This window comes from Temnothorax curvispinosus, unplaced genomic scaffold, assembly GCF_003070985.1.
Source record: "Temnothorax curvispinosus isolate PA1 unplaced genomic scaffold, ASM307098v1 QBEX01002370.1, whole genome shotgun sequence".
NCBI classification, from domain to species: domain Eukaryota; kingdom Metazoa; phylum Arthropoda; class Insecta; order Hymenoptera; family Formicidae; genus Temnothorax; species Temnothorax curvispinosus.
The window spans coordinates 275,320-295,880 of NW_020212150.1; the positions used below are offsets into that span (position 1 = coordinate 275,320).

Below are 20,561 nucleotides of genomic sequence, written 5' to 3' on the forward strand. Positions count from 1 at the left end.
GAGAGAGAGAGAGAGAGAGAGAGAGAGAGAGAGAGAGAGAGAGAGAGTGTGTGTCGACGCAGACCGCACAGTTCGCGTGTTTTATCTCATGTTTTTGATTACGTCTGGCTACGTACACGAGTCGTGACTCCGCGTACAAATCAATCGATTAGTTCCTTCGCGCACTGGCCGAACGTGTACCTCTTCAATTTCCCAGTTCTTACCCCTTTTATATCCTGTCACGCCTGTCGCCCTGCCCGTCCACGTGCGAATTATACAGCGACTATAACGCCGGGCAACTAAAACGATGGAAACGACAATTGAATCCTCGTCACCGACGACGATCACGCTTGACTTTCGATTCACGTACGAGAGGCAGAGAACGAAGCTCGAGTAGCTCATCGTTAAAATTTAAGACCGATGTTTCCTTTACAAATTAACTGCAAAGAGATATTTCATTATCTATTAATGAAACTTTTGCTATAACATTTTAATTCACGATTTATATGTCATAATTTTAATAAGGAATAATAAAGCGTTGTTTACTACAAGCTCTTCGTTATATTCTGTGGTCTGTAATACATAATTGTATAGTCAAATTAATAGTTACAAAAGTCTAAATTGTAGTAAATGGCAAAATAAGGTATATCAGTTGCAATTTATTTATATCTACGAATATATGGAATATATATACTGTTACGTTAATTTAATAATCCGTCTCTCAAAAAGACTTTCTGATGTTTGTCAACGAATTTTTACTTTTACGCCGGCTGATCCCCGCGTTGAAATGCACGCTGTTCGTACATTTGTATCATTACTTAACGCGTTTATTTCCGTGCTCCTGCAAGAGAGCGCAGAGTCGTCCTTCTCTTTTACGATCTAATTCGTGATCTGGACAGTTCCCAACGATGAGTTCTCGTGACTGCGCGATGCCCAGTATACCCGGTATAAGAGGAATGACTAAATGGTCTGAGTAACCGGTCAGGCATCCCAAAACTCGCGATTTATTTTCGTATCTCTAGAAAAGAACTGACGCACCGGGGGTGGAGAGAAAGTACTGTTCTTGTATGAATTCAAAGAAATACTCCGGCAAACTAACGCGTATTCTTTACGAAAAAACCCACCGGACAAATTTTAATTTTTAGCAGTTACCACATTCTCTTTCCGTACATTATATAATGTTGGAATTAATGTAATTAACGTGTCCTTCAGATTTAGAGAATCATCAAGTATCTCTTTACTTTAATTAGTATAAACTTTTTTATATGAATTCGCACCCCACACATGGTTCTTAGAGAAAATAAAAATTTTGCCATTTGATCACATATTAAAAAAAGAATCTTTTGAATTGAAAGATAAGAGAATCGGACTTATACGCTGAACGGTATATGAAGGGCGAGAAATTTAACCGAGCGATCGACTTGGGCAATTTCCATCGGTCCTTTGGCTGGCTATGTCGCGCTCATGTTACGACGTATATCTCCGGGATTCGAGGCCGATACGACGCGTTAAGGGTGGTGGCAACGGCAGCCGGTAGGTTACCGCAGAACAGGGCAAAAGGGGGCCCTGCGGGCGAAGAGCGAAAGGGCTTCGTCGCTATGGAAACCCTGGCTCTTCGACTACTGTGGGGTGCCTCAAGTTTTTTATGGCCCGAACGATCGTAGGGTCGAGACTCTAAAAATCGTTACACAGACCTAGATACTCGCCACCTCGCCCCTCCCGAGACGGCGGCGTCCCTGTATAACACTCGCCACCCTTCCGGTCACGGACCTTACGCAACAGCGTTTCCGCACTGCGTTGTTTCGCTAATTACTATCGAACAATTTTTTACGGGCCGCATATATTAGTTTTAAATATTCGGCACTGAGGACGTTTATATCTCGTTTATATTCGCTCTGTTACAACTGATTTAACTGGAGAGGTACATCTAAGAATTATTCATTTCTAGTGAGAATTACATGCGATTATTTTTTGCAACAGTAAGTAACTTCTTATCTTACTACACTTCAACACTTCCATAAAATATGTACATATTGCATATTTTATTTAGTTCTGTGAATATATCGAGCCTTGATTATTCTTGCTACAGAGAGAGACTTAAGAATATCTTATAATATTTTCTAATTATATACGCACTCGAACAATAAATTTACAATAAGTGTGACGAAGTAGACTATAAATATTTCGTAACTTATAAATCATTTTCAGAAATATTGGAATATTATTGCAAACTATTTTTAATAATCGAATATGTGACGTAAAAAACTTCTAGCTTTTTAAAATTAATTTTTTAGTTTTTTCGAAAAATCTTTGATTGAATTATTGTAAAATTTACAATAATTTTCATAAAGTTTTTAGGTATATATTCTTCCATAATTATATCCTCCATTAAAATGGCGAGAACAGCAACAAAATTCGAATCATAAATTATCCTTATATAATACATAAAACTCGAAAAGTAACTTATTTTCTATAATTAAATTCTGAAATCAATTTCTTGTTTTTTAACCAAATGTTGATTAGTAAATTTCTTCTCGAGTCATCCTCTTTTACACGCTCTACTCTTCGTGCACGTAGAGGACGTTCGCAAACCGACAGAGCTCGCGATACGTCGGTCGTATTTGCGCGCGGCGATGGGCAGAAAGGGCAGGAGGAAACGATGTAAAGCCCCTGGTGCTCTTGGCACCCTCCATGACGGCTCCTAGCGAAGGGAGTGGCGCAACGAAGGGGTGATAGCGAAATACGAGCGAACGAGCGAGCGAGCGAACTCACTTCGAACTATAAAGTATTGACTCGCCCCGTTGTATGGAGAGCACTGTAAGCACCGTGTCTATAATGTTGGCAGACGGCTCTCGGGACTTCGTTTCCATCCGGAAGGAATAACGCGACTTCCGGGAGCGAGGAAGTAAATTTCAACCGTGCAACCATCCGCGGAGCTTCACGCGAGAAAATTGAATCCGTAAAATACCGCTTACGAAAGATCACGCGCCGATTTTAACTCTTTTAACAACCTCAGTTCCAAATTCTCAGTTTCCTTATTCCCAAATTTAAAAAAAATTGCTTATTTACTACAACTTGTAACAATTTTGTATTTTTGTTATTTTTAATTAATAACTACTTTATTTTTTTTTATCTAACGTGGTCTCCTACTAATTGTTTAATGCAAAAATCGCGATATGAGAATAGAAGATTTTGTACGAATAAATATACTTAAGAATAGACACGGAAGGAGTCAATTATGATTGTTCTGATTTTTCCCTTGCGAAGGGGATTCGATTGTTACACCTTCCGCAACAATGCGAACACCGGAAAATTAAGTATTCGGATATTGACAGCTTCTCTGTGTGCGCGGCAATTACACGCGGCGGTAGTTTTGAGAGAACACAGAGACGCGAACGACCGACAGACTAAACAAAAATAACCGATCGCGGCGTGTTCGTTGCATATATGCACGTGTAAAGGACGTCTGGGTGTGCGTGCAATATCAGGCGATGAAGTAGCGGAAGTATATGGCGCGTTGTAAACAACTGTGTGTGTTGGAGAGACCTAACCGGGTTTATCGGGCTATCCATATTTATCGTCGATATTTTTACTACAATATTAATACTATCCTCGACCGTATAGTTAAAGTATCGAGGAACTGTCAATATGCTGCAGGAAGCAGTTTCGAGATTGTTTATCGAAGAGATATTTTTCATCCTGTCGATTAACGCAAGATGTTAGCGTGTCAGCAATGATTCTGGTTGTTGCTCAAATCCGAATGAATCATCTTTTTCTCGAGCAAATCGCTTTGTAAGCAATCTAATGATATTCGCATTTGTGCTTCATTTATCGCTAAATACGGCTGCGTATGATTTTTAGAACCCGATAATATTTAACAATACGAGTAATTATATGTAGCTGAGAAAATCAGCGTTTTAAGGTAACATAGTAATTATTTTTTATGCATATTTTTCAATTTGGTTTATTATAATTGACATGATTTATCTTTTAATGTACTTCCTACGAGTAACATTTCGCTCGAGTATTGAATTTTTATACGTCTGTATTACTAAACGAATTCTCTCTATTTTTTCATGTCTATGTGATACGCTTCAGTATTTTGCTCAAAGTCGCGCTTTATTCATGTAGAATCAATTTCAAATTTTGCTCCGCAAAAATGAGGAGTACCTGTCACATTAATTCCGCGACATGTTCTCTCAAGCAGAAGTGACATTTTCGTAGCATCGATTTGCACATTCGTAATTATATCACCGAGTAAATATTCCAATACACATCAAAATTAACCAGTTAAAATGTATGATTTTTAATGTAATATGATTTTTTTATGTAATATACCGAATATGAGAAGCTAATGTACAATATTTTTTTAAATCAGATTATTTTTGCATTATCGTTCTAACATTATGTACATTTCTAAAAGAAACTATATTTAATTTATGAACAATTGTTGATACGAAGAAGTCAATATGTTTTTATCCCGTTTTATCCATTTCGCTGAACTCTATATTTTCAAAAATATATCGCGATGATATATGTAGAGCATATAAGTGTGTGAATAAATTACACACATTTTATTGCGATTAATGACTTATTCATTGAAGAGCTAAACCTGTACTGGAAATCTACTGGAAACATCTTACTTTGAGACTATATTTTATTAAGATTGATTATATACTCGATCAATGCTGAAGCAGGGAAGAACTTTGTCGTAAATTTCTGAGGGGGAATTCACAGCCGGCATTGTGCTTTGGTGTACAAAAATTCAACAGTGGACTAAAAGAAGTAAGCAGTGGACTATAATATTTGATGGCATTGTCGTTAATGGTTGATAATAATAATGTCAGTGGCAATAATAATGACTACTGGTGGCAGTACATTGAGAAAAAAAGTTAACTTGACTAAAATCACCTAATGTTAGATTTAATAGATCGTATTTAATTTAAATACATAAATATTTCAATTAAAAAAATAATAATCAATTGAAAATATAACAACTTTTTTTCTCAGTGTAGCAATGCAGGATGGCACTGCATAGTATTGCTAAAGGCAGTGTCCGAATTTTATTCGGCATTGGCTCGGCAGTACGGTAGTGGGGTACAAAATTTTCGGTTGTGAATTCCCCCTTATACTGAAGAGTAATCTTTTTCATATCGCGTGCATTCTATATCATCGACACGATTCGTTCTTTCGAGAGGCGTGCAACCGGTTGACATTGACACGTGTCAAATCAATGTTAGGAGAACAAGACATGATCTGTCAGCGCTGATATGGAAGAAACAATAGCTCGACGATGAAACGCGAGGAAAGGGAAGCGCGTGTACGCTGCTCTCGTTTGCAACTCTGACGAATGTCAGGGCGCTGTTCATATGCGTCATACCGACGCATTGGTTCCCAAACTGGGGATACATATGTCCTTTGAAATGAAAAATAGAAAGAAAATTAAATGGGACAAAAGTGACAGAATGTCTAATTAATATAGAAAATATATGCAAAAATTAAGGGAAATGTACTTTTTCTGTTTATATATAATTTTGATTCTTTTATACGATTTGCGTGTAAAGGTGATGAGATTAATCATAATTTTTCCTTTATATATTATAAAATAATTAAATAGAAAAATTATATTAAATTCCTTAAAACTGATAGAAAAACAAATAAAAATATAAAAATTATAAATATCAGAAATAAATATGTAAATATCATTTTATTGGTCGACACGTTTACAGTTGAATTCTATTGAATTCTACATATAAATTTGTGTTATATATAACGTATACATGATTGATGGGAGATGAATAAATGCGTCAAGGTTTTCACGATATTGAAATTGAACGGACTACTGGAAAGTTTGGGAATCCCTGCCCCGGAATGCTGCCCAATGTTATACATCGGTCAAACGCGCGTCGTGACAGATACAAAAATAAACTATAATTACCGTGAAAAATCAAAGTATTAAGATTACATTTATCTTGCGTTTATTCGGTATAAGCTTTTAAATGGGCTAGGTTATCAATTTGTTTGTTCCTGTATTCCACGATGTATTTTATAAACTACATTTCTCGTTTCTTAATCATATTACCCTATTGAAATATAGCCCTCTTATACATGAATATATATATATTCATTACAATTACTTCAAAGAAAAAGAAATGTCAAATTGACAACATAAAATTAATTATAAGATTATAACATAGTATATCAGAATTTTTAGACATGTGGGATATAGCTATACATCTCATTTTTGATTTATTGATTATAGGAAACATTCTATACACGTGTCTGCTTAAATGTCGCGCATAAATCACGAGCATCCTGGGATTAAATAAAGCGCGGCGTGATAAAATGTGTATAGAATTGGCTTGAGAAATGTTTTGTTATGTGTCAGAGAAGGATACGCGAGTGTGAAAGTGAGCACGGCGAGCGTGGCGAAATAGCTGGCCGTCCGTCCACGCACGTCTAGTCCTCGTCTGCTCGGCCAAGGTCCTTGAACGAAGGTCTGTTCTAAAAAAGCTGCACAATTGGATAACCAATCAGCCAGACAGTATCGTATATCAAAGAGCATGACGAAACGGAATTTACAGACTGTTTATTGTTCCGTTGTGTTGCGATGATTGCGATGATTACGTTATACGTATATATAGAATGCTCCGTTAAAATCTATTCATTCTCTCTTTGTCGCGCGGAAATTATTCGAATGAGAAACAATTCCAAAACGCGTTAACACGGAAAAAAAATTGATTTTAAATGTAGAATTGTGCGTGGCGTAATTTGTAACGTCAAAGAGGAGATCAATTTTGAAATTGATAATTTTGTTGAAAATTATAAAGTATGAAATAAAAGATTATTTGTACATAGAATAATTATGTGCAAATGAATAATTTTTATATAGGCTTGAGACGAAACTTATTGACGCAAACCTATTAATATGCGAGAATGGAAGATGAGTTTACGTGCCGTGCGTGGCGATGTAACTCGTTAAAATCGTGGCGACTGACGCAATGCGTATGCGTATAGTAGACCTTGAGCCACTATTACACCGGCTGTTTATGTCGTTATGCAATCGAGACGGCTTAGTCTGCGCATACGGAGTTTAACGTAGTAAATAATGCTTTCCACCCGTTACCCCCCACGCTCGTAAATTCGCTTCGGCATTTAAACGTCGGTCTAGCATTTAAACTCCTTACATTTGCTAGTTGCACTTTCATGGAATTCTTGTACAAGATGCGGTAATTAATGATGCGTATAATGGAGAAGTCATGCTCCGTCTCGTAACATCGCAGTCTTGGTTTCATTAACTCGTGAATGACGATGCCAATTACATTCGTTCACGTTAAAATAGTAATTCTATTAAATACGATTTAAATTGAAATAGTAAATGCATTAAATGTGATTTACATTGAAATCGCGAAACCAGTTATATATTTACTGAAATGCAACATGTATTGACATATACAGATTGATAAAAGTGAAATACTATTAGTGATTTTAATGTAACCCACACATAAATACTCACACATATGAAATGCTTTTAAATATTTTGAAAAACTAAAATATTGATAAAAATAATCGAAATTATGCTGTATATCTATGTATGTGAATAACCTTTCATATATAATTATAATGCAACAATCATTAATTACAGTGAATGAAATGCCATTGTATCGTTTGTACAATTGATGTTTAAAGTAAAATTTGGGTATACAGATAAAAAATAAGTGAGGTAATTATTTTCTAATTTCAGCGGTAAAATAAAAATGTTAAATATAAGTTTCAGAATATTTTATATAAGGAACATTAGCTGCCTCTTATAGAGACTTAACGATTTTTCCAAGAGAAATTCGCGTAATTACTGTAGGAAGGGAATGCAAGAAGGCTCTCGCGCGGAATCGCACGGGATAGAGCCTCATTCTCCGCGACGTCGTCTTCGAGATGCACGCCATCGTGCATCGCGCCGCACCGGCGGTCGGTAGACGTTCATGGCTGGTAGTCTGTAGTCGATAGTCGGTAGGTAGGGAACTTGGTGGTCGTGGATGCTGATGAGATCCGGGACCAGTCCTAGGGAGCCCTGCGAGATCGCTAATTTCGATCCAATTCACGCTCGAGTGACCACGCTCGTTTTTCCGATCTCTTATCTTCGTTGATTTATCGCGTTCGACCGCTCGGTATGCGATCGGCGTTTCTCTCTTCCTTCCTCCTTTTTTTTTCTTTTCCTTTTCGCCTTCCACCTTCGTGCGCAGCCTCCGAGAGTCGTTGTCGGAGACAACGACGACTTCGGTTTCGCTCCTCGAAACGATGACGCGCGCGCGCGCGCGCGCGTGTGCGCGGGAACAGGAATCGCCGGGGCGCGCCTCGTATTTACATTCCGCGGTCGTACTTTCAGTTTTTCCTTTTGCAATCGCGCGACGCTCCCGCGTGCCTCGCCGCGATTTGTCAGCGGGGAATTGCATCGTGTTGACTTAACATAGAGTACTCCAAAGGTTTAAGCATGAAGACGCACTCGAGGGAGTAGTACATCCTGTTTCTTATTTTTTTAACGTTACTTCATGAGATTGTAAAGGTTCTTAAGAAAACAGATATATCAATTAGAGAAATATTTCTTCTCTTAGGTATATTTGATCAACTATTACATCTCACACAAGTTATCTCCAGAAATGATTATCTCCAGAAATGAGTTTCGTTCATTGTAAAAGATCAAAAATAAATTTGCAGAGAGATTTGCCTCCGAAAGAAGAAATTACTTACCGTGTTATCAATTGTATTCAATAGTCTATTCGGTAGGTCTACTTTACGGCGCGTTTCCTCGGTATCGGTCATATTCATCGCCGACAACAGAAACGCGACTGTCTCGCGAACATGCCGTGCAAGACTACTTGACGTTTAATGCGAATGTCTATCCGCCGGCCAAGGACGCACTTGTCGACGGCGCAACGCGTAACACCTAGTGCGATAGAGTTACGCGCCGCTAATGTGTGTCACGCGTACATCGATTGCGTCACGTCAGCCTCGCTCGGAGCCGACTCGTCTTCGTCGTCGTCGTCGTCGTCGTCGGCGGCGGCGGCGGCGCATCGCGGCAGCGATCCAGACCAGAGGTAATCGGTGTCAAGTGCCAAAGAAACGGAACAGTCCCGGAAATTGCGATTAATCGCACGGTCATTGTGGCGTACAGATGTTCGACGCTCCGACGCGATAAATCAATCTTCGTCTTTTATCCGCGAAAATTGTACGTAATATATCTCTGGACAAGCGGACATGGTTACGCTCGCTCAATTAAATTGTACTGTTGTCGTAGTAGCGTTATATTTTTTTATTATGTTTTTTTTTTAAGTGCAGCCTTCTGCGTATAATACAATACGAAGAACTTTATGAATTTATTTTCATACTGAATAGTTTGCTCAATGGAAGAATGCCTATATACTCTATTATCTTTTATTCATTTAATTAAATCTGTACTTTTGAAGAGGTTTGGTCTTTGTTATTACTATTGTTTTTACTATATTTTTATACCTATGACGTGTAAAAAAATCTGGTTTTTTAAAAAATACCGATTTAAAAGTGCATCTAATTTATTTAAAAAAGCTCAAATTATCTCTGAGGAATAAAATTGTTTTTGAAAAATTCTCAGTGATAATATACAGAAGACATATTTCCAGGAAAAATGTTATCGTCCGTCTAGACTCTAGACCTTTTTTTCTGCGACGTTATCGCAGGACGTGATATATCGTTTCCCGCGCGGAGAACACTAAAAAAAACATGAATCTATAACAATTCATTCGCATACAGCCTTGCATTCGCATTAACAAGTACGTCATGTCGACATACAGTAATATACGTGTTGCGTCGCATTGAAATCTCTAAAATTTTATTTCGATAGAAAAGAGCATATACACATCTTTTAAGTAAATATTTGCTGTTGCTAATAGCAAAACCGATCCATGGTGCTTTCATCCGCGAAAGATAAGTTAGGATGCACACGTGCGCCGAACGCGCAGCAAGCGCGTATAGTTTAAACCGGACTAGTCTCTCGCCTAGACACTCGACAGACTCCGCGCACTTTGCACAATAGTAGGAAGCGCTAAAAATAATTCACCCCGGCTCCACACCGCGTTCTGGCCTTGGCCAGCTTCGGTCCTCGCAACCTGACCGGCACTCTTCACGAGCCTTCTCCTCCTTCTTTTCCCCTCGCGCACGCTCCACCTACGCATTCCCGCACGTGGACAGCCGCTGCGTGGGCGCGGATCTTGTTTTTTTCTTCTTTAGAGTCTTCCTCGCCGCGGCGGATTGATTAAAAGTTTGCTCTTTTCTTTCACCGCCTCGCCCGCCCTCGCCACGGTCTTCGCTTAACCCTTTACTCGGTAGAGATAGAACGGAAACTGAAACAAATTCGGCTTTAACTCTGTCCTGCGCCGCGTTTAAAGATGCTTCTAGGATGATTAAAAATATAGCGAATGTGTTGCTGTTACGTCGGGCTTTAAATTGTTTCGTGCGTTAGGTATAAATAAATGTCTATATATTTTCCATGGTTGAGGAATTTAATGGAATATAATTATGGAATGTTATGTATTAACGGAAGCTCATTAAAGCTTACAACGTTAGCAGTCGGCTATGAAATACAAGAAATAGAACATAGATCTGAATTTAAACAGTAATCAAAAAGATGGAATTTTTTCACAATTGTTAGAAATAAAAAATAGAGATAAACTGTATAAGACAGATTACCGACTTACTAATTAATATATTATTTTAAATTTGTTTCTGCGTTATTGCCGCAGAAACTACATTGCGTAAAATTAATCAGAATTTACGAAACTTGCGAGAGCTTCACCGAGAACAATCGAAATTTCGGTAAAATCATACCGAACGAAGGATATACCGAGAATAGTACCGTTAAGGACGTTCCGTAGTATTAAGCCAACTTCGACGACCGTAGATCGTCGTTGAAGAGCGATCATTAAAGATGTTTTAACGAGCAGCCGCACAGACGGGACAATAGCGGCAGGAATCACGAGGGTCGCCACATCTCTCTCTTCTCTCCCCCTTGGCCCTTCCCCGTCCTTAGATCTCTATTGGATGCATGCGAGCGTCTGTCCCGACTCCCGACTCCCGACTCTCCGTCTGCGTGTGGGTCTCGCTCGGTGCATTCGTCGCAGACTCTGGGAGGGAGACATTAAACCCTTTGCCGCGTGATTTAGTTGACAAAGTAGCGTAGTTACAGTCGCCTGCAGAGACGGGACCTGCAGCTTCTAGCCCAGGCCCGCAATACCGTCTTTCGTGGCATCTTTACGAACAATGCCGTGACAAACACGTCGGGAAACACGACCCCGCAGGCTATTTTAAAATAAAAAAGTCATTGTTTAAGCGTCTTTCGGAATCCGATATCCGTATTAGTGTTTAGTCTGGCGTCGCGTTTCACCGGGTAGCAGACGCGCCAGCTCGTACTGCACGTGCCATTTTCTCGATTTTACTTCTTCTTCTCTCTCTCTCTTGTCCGCGATCTGTCTTCGTCGCTTCGTCGCGGCCACTACGTCGAAAATTTAGCAATCAGACATTAGCAATTAAACATTCTTATGATTGGCACTCTTTGTCAGATAGAAGTGCTTGCTGTTACTCCTTTGAAATATGAATTTCGTTCGCTTATAACTCGCAAAATATTAGCGGCCTGACATTTTTATCCGCAAATAATTGATTTGAAAATCTATCGGAGGTGCGGGGACTCTTGTTTTAATTTAAAAACGGTAGCGCGCGATAGAACATCCTATAAAATATTACTAAAAAATTTGTCAAAGTAATACCGTGTGAATTCTTGAATCGTTACATGCATTTTTCACGAATTGCATTCACGAATTAACGTTTTCGAAGTCAAAAGAGACTCGTCAAAAGAGTTCTTCAGTTTACTGCGAGAAGATAACGAGCAGCGAGATCGGCGGCGTAGCCTACCTCGCAATCCCTAACTCGTAGATCACGATGGCGACGTATTGTCTCTCCCTCTTGCTCGTTACCATCCGCGCGCCTATTATCCGATTCTATTTTCCAATCTATCCTCGTACGAGGCGCACCTTGTCTCGTCCAAGCTGCCACTATGCACTAGTCTTCTTCTCCAAGTGAATGCGGAGCGATGCGCTCTTGTCTCGCGGCACTTCAAATAGGCGGCACTCGAGACTCGGCACAAAGAGCGGCGTACCCGTACGGCCGTGATAACAGAGCGCAAGAAAGCTCAAGATAAGGCCGAGGACCCTCGCAGCCGCGCCGCTCTACGTCGGCTCATTCCCGGGGAAATATACACACACGGTACGTTGTCGTGATTGCTCGTGTGTTAGCTTAATTGAATCTCAGAATCATCGTACCACACACCATAGCGAGTTTTTTATCATTCTAATATTACATAAAGCTTCGAGAACCTTATTCTTCGACATCGCTTTCGTTTTCGCCGAATACCGATAGATTTATTTTCTAAAGATTTAATTTAAAGATAAAGAGGCAAGCATAGGCATTTTCAAAAAAAATAATTGCAAGTATGAGTAAAAAGTATTAATATAAATATTCTCTTCCGACGATTATTCGATTCCTGTTTTCAACGTCCCTAGCTCGAACAATCGGGCAGACTCGTCCTTCCTAACGCGATGCACGCGATACTCGTGGATGCACTCGGCGAAGCCGCATATACGGTGCATATACGGAGTGCGCGCTGCGCTACGCTGCGCACGTACACACAGGCATCGTGCGCTCGTAGCGAAGGACAGAGAGGGAGAGTCGTTCAAACGAGGGGCCCGCAGCGCCTGGGCTCTGGGCCTCGTCGCGTGTTTTTGCCCCCCGTCTGGCCCCCACCGCGGCTCATCGTTTTTTGTCTGGTGCACACCGCATGCTCTGCACAGCTCACCTCGCCTCCTCCTCATCTCGGTCGACGTACCACCTCCTCCTCCTCCTCCTCTACCGCCCCCTTCTCTCTCTGTCAATCTCTCTCGTCGTGCCCCGCTCGCGCTCTCGCTCTCAATCAGGGCCGGTGTGAGTGGGCATGCTCGTGATGCTCCGTTTGCAGAGCGTCCGATGCTGAATATTTTCGATATGACGATATCTTACATTCGATGTAGCAAAAACAGCGCTGACATTTCTTTCATAGAATGTAAATCGGCTAAATCGCAAATATGCACACGGTATATTTTTATAATTTATATTAATTCGATTTATCTGTTCGAAAAAAATCGAGGGATTTTTATATCACAACTGATATACAAGGTTTTTTAAACTTCTCTAGGAAAAAGAATGCGATAGAAATTTATGAATTATTCGAACTTTTCCAGTTTTAGCTTATAAATTTTTCTCTGAATCCCGTGTCGGCAAATGTTTTCCTAGAATTTTCTTTTCCCACTGGGAGGAATCTTATACAAATTTGAAGAACATTGAAATACCACGAACCATTTTTTGAAATGACGGTTGAAATTAGAATTAAACAGATATATTTTTAATATATTTTTTTTATTTCGGAGTTATATGATTTGTATATAACAACTTTTGACAACTTTGATAGTATTATCCAGCTAACTTAATAATGGTATAATTTTTGAATTGCCCCGCATAATCAAAAGCGAAATACCTCATTTAATTCTCGCGATACCTCTTGTTTGAAATTGCCGATCTAACGAAACGTTCGCGCCGTCCCTGTTCTCAATCTCGTCGTCATCGGTCCTCCGTCGCACCGCATCCGGGCGGTATCTCCCCGAGCCGAGACACGCGCACGGACACGCGTGTCCCTGTCGCGCGGTAGAGGAGGAGAACAAGGAAGCGATGGAGGCCGTCGGACGAAGCCAGAGATCCAAGCTGTTCCGCAGTCGCTAGCGAGAGGTGATGGTCGGGGGGAGAGGGGTACGGGGGGGAAGGAAGATGCGGTCGTTCGATCTCGGTGCACCTGCCGGCGTTGACGTCCGCGATGCCGAACGGCGATTCGCGATCAGACTGCTCATACGATGCACAAAAAGGATCGCAGGATCACGATGGAAATGATTTAATTCTTTTCACAATCTGAGCCCGCGAATCCAACGTAATCGTTAGTTCTTAAATCCATCGAATTTCGATTAATTGTTTAATAGTGTATGTGTGAAAATTGTAGATGTCTAATAATAGGAATTTTAATTAAAGTACATTGTCGTTATCTTTTAACGGTCGAATTAATTTTTTAACGACGGTGATTTTTTTCTGGAAAACTTTTAATATGTTTAAAAATTAGATGAAAAATATAAAAAGAGATTGTTCGTGACTAAAATTATTTTATGTACGATAAAATGTTTGTTCCAAGAATAGACGTTCGCCTGTTAGTCAATTAATTACCTTTCTATTAATGGTGCATGTAACTTGTTAAGTTATATGATTTGACAGTTGAGAACGTATTATGAGGAAACCTCAAAGAAAATTCTCGCATGATACGCCAGAGGAGAATAAAATTCTAATATCTTCATATAGCATCTCATTCGGAGTCAAATCTAAATGTAACGTGTAATCAAACACTAATTATTGACCAATTAGCCGTCATAGATCAATTTATTACCGCAACACGTGCGTATGTTTCACAATTTATGTGCGTTTAACTACGTTCTAATGCTAATGAAATGATATTACATGTGATTGATAACATGATTGCTCATACGACATTCTTCTTGTGTTTCGCGAAGCGCATCTTGGCGATTACGCTCGCGAGAGTCCTTGGCAATAGCATGGTTGCGGAAAATGACATCTAATCGTTTCCACGTGTCGATGATTTGTGCCGACTCTACAAACCACACACAGGGCATTACTCGCGTCATGATCGTTGAAGTTCTAACAACTTAGTCCTGCAGACACCACACACGATTCAAAGAGACGGGCGAATATATCTTATTGTTAATGCTTTTATACAGTTCATTTTTGTAAGTAAAATGTAATTCGTCTTTTTTATTCGCATTATTATTTAATGTATACTGTTCTCATTTATATTACATAACGCATTATTAAAACGATGATTTCATTACTACATTGATAATTGGTATACATATGCAGTATACTTATATAATATAGTGACATCGTATGGATCGACACGAAAACATTGGCATTAAATCGGTTAAATCTTAATGGTAACTAGTTTAAATTAATTGTAATTAAAATATTTCATAAAAATATTAAATTTAAAAAATATATGTATATATCACTTTAAAAAATTTCATTAAATAACATGAGGGGGAAAATGTAAATATTCCAGAGAGATCAATATTCCTTCGAGTGTCAGTAATCATAACTCACTGAAATTTTTTCACATCCTTTGAATAATTCATTTTCACACTAATGATAGTCTTATCTCTCCGCTTCGCCACTAAGAAAAGTCGCGGCAGTTGCGACATATATAGAACCGAGAACAGATAAATGCGAAAGTTAGGGAGATTGACGTACGACGAAGTTTCCGATCAAAATTATTGACCAATCGCGGTATCCGATTTCCGGTTGCAGTGGGTGCGAGCGGCTACATCGTCTCGGCGGCGCTCGTGCTGATAGTCGGAGCACTGGTGGGTGTCCTGGCGACGATATCGCGTCATCTTCATCATCGTCGGCTGTTGGTGCATGAGCCGGTTCCTCCCGGCTCTGCCTCCTCCGCTTCTGCCTCGATTCTTCACCACCATCATCGGCATCATCATCATCGTCACCGTCATCGTCGTGAGGAGCCACCGCCGCCGCCGTTACAGCGCTGTCTTCTACTGCAGGATCATTATCGTTATCCTGATACACCCGTGAGTACCATCTGATCGTCGAGGATGCGTGAAACTTTGAGAGAAATTACGTTTCTACGTAGAATGTATAGAAATTCGATTTCAACAACGATAATATACATCGTGATGTCGGCATATAATAATATGGTTAAAAGGGATGAAAGATAAGTAACGCGATCAGACGGCGGATTTATTTTTATACACGCGCGCTTTTGAAATAACTAATATTAGAGAACATTAAGAGAAATTTATTATGATAACCAGGAGAATTACTAAATTGCGTCGCTGATGGATTTATACGTGGATCATCACATATATCTCGAAGCTGTTCGAAATAAAATCCGAAGCACACTTCCGCATATTCGTTGTAACTGTATACGTCGTACTAATTTTAGCAAACTTGACCGAGTTCGTCGAATAGCTTCTTTACAAATAACGTCTCGAACGATTCGCGACGAACGTCGCGTATCGCATTCTTCCCGAAACAATCCTCTTTCTTATTACTTTCTGTCGCATTTCGCTGAACAATCGCCGGTCTCATTACGCATTCTTGATATCGCGCGTCACGAGTCCAAAAGGCATACGCGCACGCGCTATCGTCAGCGCTTTTTTTTTCTTTCTCGCCGGCAATAGATGCGCCGTTGTCATTACGGCCGCAGTAGCAGGCGAGAGTTATGCAGAGATCGGAAGGGGGAGGGGGGAGGAAGTGCGATTTCCCATCCAGCGGAGGTGGTTATCGGCGACGTTGTCGACCTTCGGCAAGATTATTACACGATTCGTGGAACGTCGAAGGCTATCTAGGAAAAAGCTTCCGATATCTAATCTCGGCAGCCAGCCCGGCCGTGCTTGGTCGCGGCACAGCTGCATCTATCTGGCGCGCGCGTTTTTTTATCCGTCTCTTTTTCTCTTGCCTCCAGAAAAGCAGACCACGCGACGACGCGACCTCGCGGCCGCGCGTAACTTCTCATTCCTCCACTTTTTCTTTCGTTTCTGTGTCCCGATTCAATTATTTTAAACGCGCGACAACGAGGCCGAATCTAGGACGAGCATGATTTACGAGATCCACCTGCAGTCGTAATCGATAGTATTATAGTGTATAGTATTATATTGCTGCGAGTTTTCAGATGAAGAAGTCGCGAATTGCGTGAAGTAAATCCTTCACACGTAACTTAATGCGATATAATTCGTTTAACATTTAATTATATTACATGTGCGTGGAAAGTGGCCCATGACGCGCGCGCAATAGGCCATTGCACTTTCCACGCACTTTGTTATATAAAATAGGGTGTGTAACACGTGCGGGTTGAGAATTGGACACGGGTGCGGAGTGGACGCACGAGCCGAAGGCTTCCCGCACTTGTTACATAATAGTCTATTATGCAACACGTGCATGGAAAGTGCCCCATTACGCACGCTACGTGTGCGTGATAGACCACTTTCCAGGCACTTGCAACATAAAATAGGGTGTGTAAGCCGTGCGTAACTCGCCTTCGGGTGTGTAACTCGCCTTCGGCTCGTGCGTAAACTCCGCACCCGGGAATTTTCATCTTTACACACGACTTACACTCCTTATTTTATGTTGCAAGTGCCTGGAAAGTGGTCTATCACGCACGCGTAGCGTGCGTAATGAGGCACTTTCCATGCACGTGTTGCATAAATAACTATTTCGCTCTCGTGTTGAAACTGTTTTTAAAAATATTAACTCTGATTTTTAATTAAAAAATCGAACGAAATAATTTCATCATCTTAAATTGAAAAATAATAATGGTTACGAGAAATATTTTTCCGAAAAATATTTAATTCCGTTCACAAATTATTTTTGAAATATCCGCTGAATGTATGAAGTAATCGATGAAGTTTTCGGTGCCCAATTTTTCTTTCGCGAACATACCCTGAACAATATTCTCTAGATAATTTTCCCCAACACAAGTGTTACAATTCGCATGAGCAACGTCTATGCGCTTCACTTCGCGACGTATCCGTCCCGATGGCGAGAGATTCCGGATCCCCGGCATCGATCGGTGGCGGAGCCCTTTCCTCGGCAAAGCCCCGAGGGTACAAGGACGTCGACGGTGCGTCCACCGCGCGCTTCGGTTTCCATCGGCATCGGGTGATGGGGAACTTAATTTGGAAGTTACCGGTCCCGTGATTACGTCGAGGAGAGTCGGCGGAAGTTCTATCCTCTTCGTCGGCGCGCGGCGCGGCGCGGCGGCGAGACGTTGCGATGCGTTTCGTACAGCCCAGCCGTCACGCCTGCCCCCTTTCTGCCGCCGCTACCGTCGTCGCCGCCGCCGCCGCCGCCGCCACGACGTGGACCATTGTTACTCTAGATTGCATCGCAAATTAGATTACGGCGTACTACGGGACCGCCCTTATTCCCGTGCGCGCCGACGCCGACGCCGACGACGCTGTTCTACGCTTTTTGGCGGAGACCGAGAGGATCCGGCTTCCTTTTGCTCCTCTCAGTCGCGGCATCCTCCCGTCCTTATCTCGCCCCCGATCCGCACCAGATTGCGACACACACGAACCGCCGCCTTCTTCGCGTGCATACAGATGTACGACGCGACTTCGCGATGCCGACTGCGACTGCAACGTCGAAAATTTCCTTCCGAGCAGAGATCCTTTTCTTTCCGATATTCTTCCGGTAAAACTTTGGCCGTTGAAGATTTTAAATTGAATAATTTACAGAAATTTTATATTTTTGCGTATAATATACTTTTTTTTAGACATAGTATATATAAAAACCGATATATTAGGGGCAAACTAATTTTGTTTTAATTTTTATTGCTTTAGCTGTAGTCTTTTTCTGGTTTTTCTAAATTTAGTGTAACAACAAATCTTCATTTTGCTATCGAGATTAATTATAGAATACCATTATCTTATTCCATCAATCTTATCTTAGATTCGTTCTCGATCTTCTTGTTCCAATTTCATTATTGCGTCAGATATATCGCTTGGGTACATTATTCTATTTACTCGGAACAGTGGCAACTAAATCTCATGATGATGTAGCTGATAATATCCTTCAGTAATAATAACGATGATTAAATTAGCTGGTGTTAAATTTTATTAGACAAAGTTCAAAAGTCTTTTCTCAGTTAATCTAAAAAGTCTTTCCGATGCGCTTTCGGAGTACTTGTTTGACCTTCCGGTCGACCTTCCTGATCCAAGATAGTGATGAAACCGTTGACTGTGTAGATAGCCGACCGTAAAAGAGAGAAGAGAGATTAGTCGGGATGGGAGTAAATATTATGTCTAGCATTTTGTGCAGCAGTAGTCTCCGATTACTCCTTCGCAGACTGACATTGTTTTTCTCCTTTTACCTTGCACTCTTTTCTTTGCGGGAGAAATTTCGCGGACAAGTTGATCAAACATTTCGAATTAATTTTTTCTGTTTTCTTAGACAATTCATAGCATGTTCCTAATCAAAGGTTTATAACTATTTCAATTCTGTCTATTCTGTCAATTCTGATTATTATATTTCGAAATGTAGCATCATCTATATATTTATGTTTCTTATGTTTTATCCATAGATGAAGCGATCAAGCGAGCTTATTCAGCCGAGCAAATAAAACGCGAACGAAGAAGATTAATCGAACGGATTAAACGGAAGACTCGAACACACCGGCATTTTCCACGACACGGCTGTACTTCGCCTCATCCTGTGAAAAATGCCGGTGTGTCGCGACACGCAACCGTATATAGCGACGACGTCGGAGAGTGGTGTTTATCCACCGTCGCGTCGTCGCCGATGGCGTCGTGGGGGTATCGTGGAGAGAGGATGCACCGTCGTAAACCACTGCGACGCCAACGAGATGCGACGCGACGCGACCCGACCCGACCCGACGCGACGGTGCGCGACGGACGTTACGCGGACGTTCGCTATGCGAGAGCCGCTGTGTACACCGCGCAGATCAAGCGACACCCGGGCTTCCCCCGGTAACGTTAAGCTCGCGAGCGGGAAAGCAATGACCTGATTTGCAATTTATTACGTTTGGGCGACGTCCAAGTACGGCGCATTGGCGCCGCTGCCAAATCGGCGCGGCTGCCGATCGACGCGTATACACAGGCACCGCGAACGTTCCCACGAGCGTGAAAAACAGGAGCAGAGTGCGAGGCGTGTACAAAAAAACAAAAACGAGAGAATCAACGCGCGCGTACCAACGGGCGGGAAAAACAATCGGAGACAAGTAGGCAAACACAGACAGCCGCGTATATGCCCCACGCGAACGGTACGCCCCGAATTTCAACGTGAGCCGCAAAAATCGCGAATCGAGATTCCCGGTCATGTTTCCGCCGCGGTGTGTAGGTACGTTGTCGGTGAAGTAAACACGTCAAGCGTGACGCGCGTCGCGACAAATCGTCTCGTCGAAACGTTTCGATCCGTGACCGTCGGAATTACTTGTTCACGTAGATTGATTTCTTGGCTCATATTCAGTAGAATCATGAAATCATTATCAATTAGATTGCTCAAGATCCCTTTCAAGCTCCCATTTTTTTCTTTTTTTCTTCGCAGCACACACGAGTAAAAATTTATAGTCTTTTTATAACACATTTTTATCATTTCATTAAAATGTTTAGAAAATTCTTGTTTATTGAGAAGTTGAGCGATGATAGTTTGCCGTTAAGTTTTTTCTAGGGAAAGATCAGCTGTGTGAAGTTGGCCCCCCCACTACTGAAAATTCAATAATAACTATAACCATTCGTTTGGTGGTCGTTTGGTGGTGTTTGGTAGTCCATTCCCGACGTTTGGTAGTCAAAGCTGTAACTAATAATGCGAAAAAAAGACATATGCGCGTGAAGTTAGCCCCCCCTCTTGTAAAACTCGGCTTTCCAGACTGCGTACATCATTTT

The 20,561-nt window shown here is 41.1% G+C and overlaps 1 protein-coding gene across 1 annotated transcript in view; it reads left to right on the plus strand.

The window, feature by feature from the left end:
• The window catches only part of LOC112451564 (mitochondrial distribution and morphology protein 34-like), a 75,120-nt gene that overhangs the window by 2,800 nt on the left and 51,759 nt on the right, over positions 1 to 20,561 (plus strand). The window contains exon 2 of the mRNA XM_025011220.1: positions 15,451 to 15,728. Within this exon, the coding sequence (XP_024866988.1) occupies positions 15,451 to 15,728 (278 nt within the window). The remainder of the gene's footprint in view (positions 1 to 15,450; positions 15,729 to 20,561) is intronic.